At 27.3% G+C, this 2,527-nt stretch overlaps 1 protein-coding gene across 1 annotated transcript; it reads left to right on the forward strand.

Moving 5' to 3' along the window:
* Positions 1-460: 460 nt before the first annotated feature.
* On the forward strand, positions 461-1,525 carry LOC145948854 (uncharacterized; the record flags this gene model as incomplete). Its single annotated transcript, XM_083058402.1, has 4 exons — positions 461-631; positions 782-977; positions 1,069-1,241; positions 1,323-1,525. Coding segments are annotated over 4 exons (743 nt in total), but the record flags the coding sequence as incomplete, so codon positions are not given.
* Between the last annotated feature and the right edge of the window lie 1,002 nt (positions 1,526-2,527).

The following is a 2,527-nucleotide window of genomic DNA, read 5'->3' on the forward strand; positions in this document are numbered from 1 at the left end:
AAGCAGTGGTATCAACGCAGAGTACTATGTTTTTCATAAAAAAACAAAAATAAAATTAACCTACAAATAGACACAGATAACCTTAGCCCTATTTATGATAATGTTATTAATATCGTTTAAAAATATCTGGTTGTCGACGTCCTCTCAACAGTAATTGACAGAATGTCATAATGACATGTATTGTACTCGTTCTCTTGATTTCTATTCGATTTATATTAACAAGTATGTATCTTACATTTTATTCTTGTGATGTCATTATTGCGATGTTAATCAATGATGTTTGTATTATTTATAGCACTTGAAAAGGACTAAAATTTATAGTCGAAACGTAGTGTTTTAATTTAATTAATAAAGATATTGATGCCAGTTTTTGGTCGAAATAATTGTCTACCTGTTATTTCTCTAATATATTGTCTCAATAAATTGTATAGATTATTTTACTAATAAATAATTATTGCAGAAAAGGATGGGACTACCGAATATAATATGTGCGATAAAGATAAGCTGGATGAGGATCTCATCACAGCTGTAAAAAATAAACCTGCGTTATATGATTTTCGCTTACCATTGAAACAAAGAGGAAGAAAACAAAAGGATGACTTGCGGAATGAAGTTAGTGTGGATTTAAAAGGTAAATTTTAATCACATTAATCACATTATTTTAATCATATTAAGCTACATTAAGGGACATGTTTATGTGTCTTTGTGTGTGTGTGTGTGTGTGTGTGACTTTGCGTTTTATTTAGCACATTATTACAGTGCTACAAATTATATGTCGTAGGCTCATATACACCGAGCGAAGCTGAGAAAAGGTGGAATTACCTAAAGGATTGTTATAGAAAGGCCAGAAATTTATATAAAAAACGACAAGCTCTTGAACAAAGAAGTGGCGCTGCTGGTATACCCAAATCTGAAACAATTATGCCATCCTTTCGTCATTATAATTTAATGACGTTCTTAAATGATACCTTAGAACAGTAAGTAGAATAATGATTGCTGAATTAATAATGTTAATTACGATAATTATTTAACACTGATGTTATAATAATTCCTTAATATTTTTTTCAGAACTATAACTTCTTTAAGATTAGCAGATTCTCAAGCATCTACATCAAGCCAAGCGTCTATATCAACTATCAATGATTTCGATAATGTGGAATCAAATTTGAACGATAATACTTTGGAGTGTAGATCAGTTTCTCCATCTTCAAATTCTACTCCAATATCAGTAACATCAAAAAGTAAAATTTCTTTATTATATTTAGAAATATTAAATACAAACATTGAAGTATTAACTAATTCATGTATGGCTTTGTTAACAGGAAAGAAGAAATCTACACATTTTGATAAGTATGATGAGGCTCTTATAGAAGCTTTAAACAAATACAATGAACCAAGCCCGATTGATGGATTTGTACTACGTTTAGCTGAAGGTCTACATAGACTTTCATATAGACAAAGATTAAAATTAGAAATAGAAATTTTAACAAAACTTTACGAAATTGAAGAGTCGGGAGAAGTTTAAAAAGAAGAGCATATGAGGATTCTCGTAAAAATTTTAATTTTTATTTCTTTTATAGTTATTTTTCATTATTTTTGTTTATTTACTAAATAAGTACATAAAAGTTTTTTGTTTGAAAAATTAAAAGTATTTAAAAGTTTATGAAAGTATTTAAAAGTGTTTTAAGTTTGTAAAAGTATTTAAAAGTGTTTAAGTTTGTAAAAGATTTAAAAAGAACTTACCTTGAGATTAAAAATATTGATAGTATTGGTTATTAATTAAGATATAATGTGATATAGTGATAAGTAAAAAAGAGATAATTATAAGATGATATAAGACTGTTTTATATTAAAAGACTTTATACGTATATGTAATAAGATATTTATGAAGTATTCAAGAACAAATATTTATTTTGAAATAAAAATTTATTTAAAAATCATTTGTATAAGCTTTTGTCCATTGTTGTGTTATAGCTCCAGATGTATAAAAGTATTGCGGAAATAGATCTCTAACAGTACTTCCACGAAATATATTATTTTCTTGTACAGGACTTTCGAAACTGCATAATGCTTGACAACAATTTATATAAAAGGTAAGTTTGGTCGAATACTTTACCATTTATTATTTTATATACTAGCGACTTGTAAAATAACGAATATTATTTAAACAATTTATATCTTGTACAGAATATGATCTATATTCTATAGGAAAATTTAAATCTCTTTTCATTAAAAAGTTATGTAAACAGACAGTTACTTGAACAATTAAAATTGCATTATTAACATTTGTTGCAATAGGCCTTTGAAAGATTCTCCATCTTGCTACTAAAATGCCGAAAGCGCATTCTACAACTCTCCGTGCACGACTTAATCTATAATTAAATACTTTTTTCTTAATATCTAAATTACACGATCCAGGATATGGACGCAACATATACGAAGTTAAAACAAAAGCTTCGTCTTCAACTATAACATAGGGTAATGGTACACTGTTTTCTGAAAATAATCTTGGTTTTGGTAACTTTAA

The sequence above is a fragment of the Prenolepis imparis genome, unplaced genomic scaffold (genome assembly GCF_030444845.1).
Source record: "Prenolepis imparis isolate NDT839.2.m4 unplaced genomic scaffold, iyPreImpa1.0 SCAF_773, whole genome shotgun sequence".
Classification (NCBI taxonomy): Eukaryota; Metazoa; Arthropoda; class Insecta; order Hymenoptera; family Formicidae; genus Prenolepis; species Prenolepis imparis.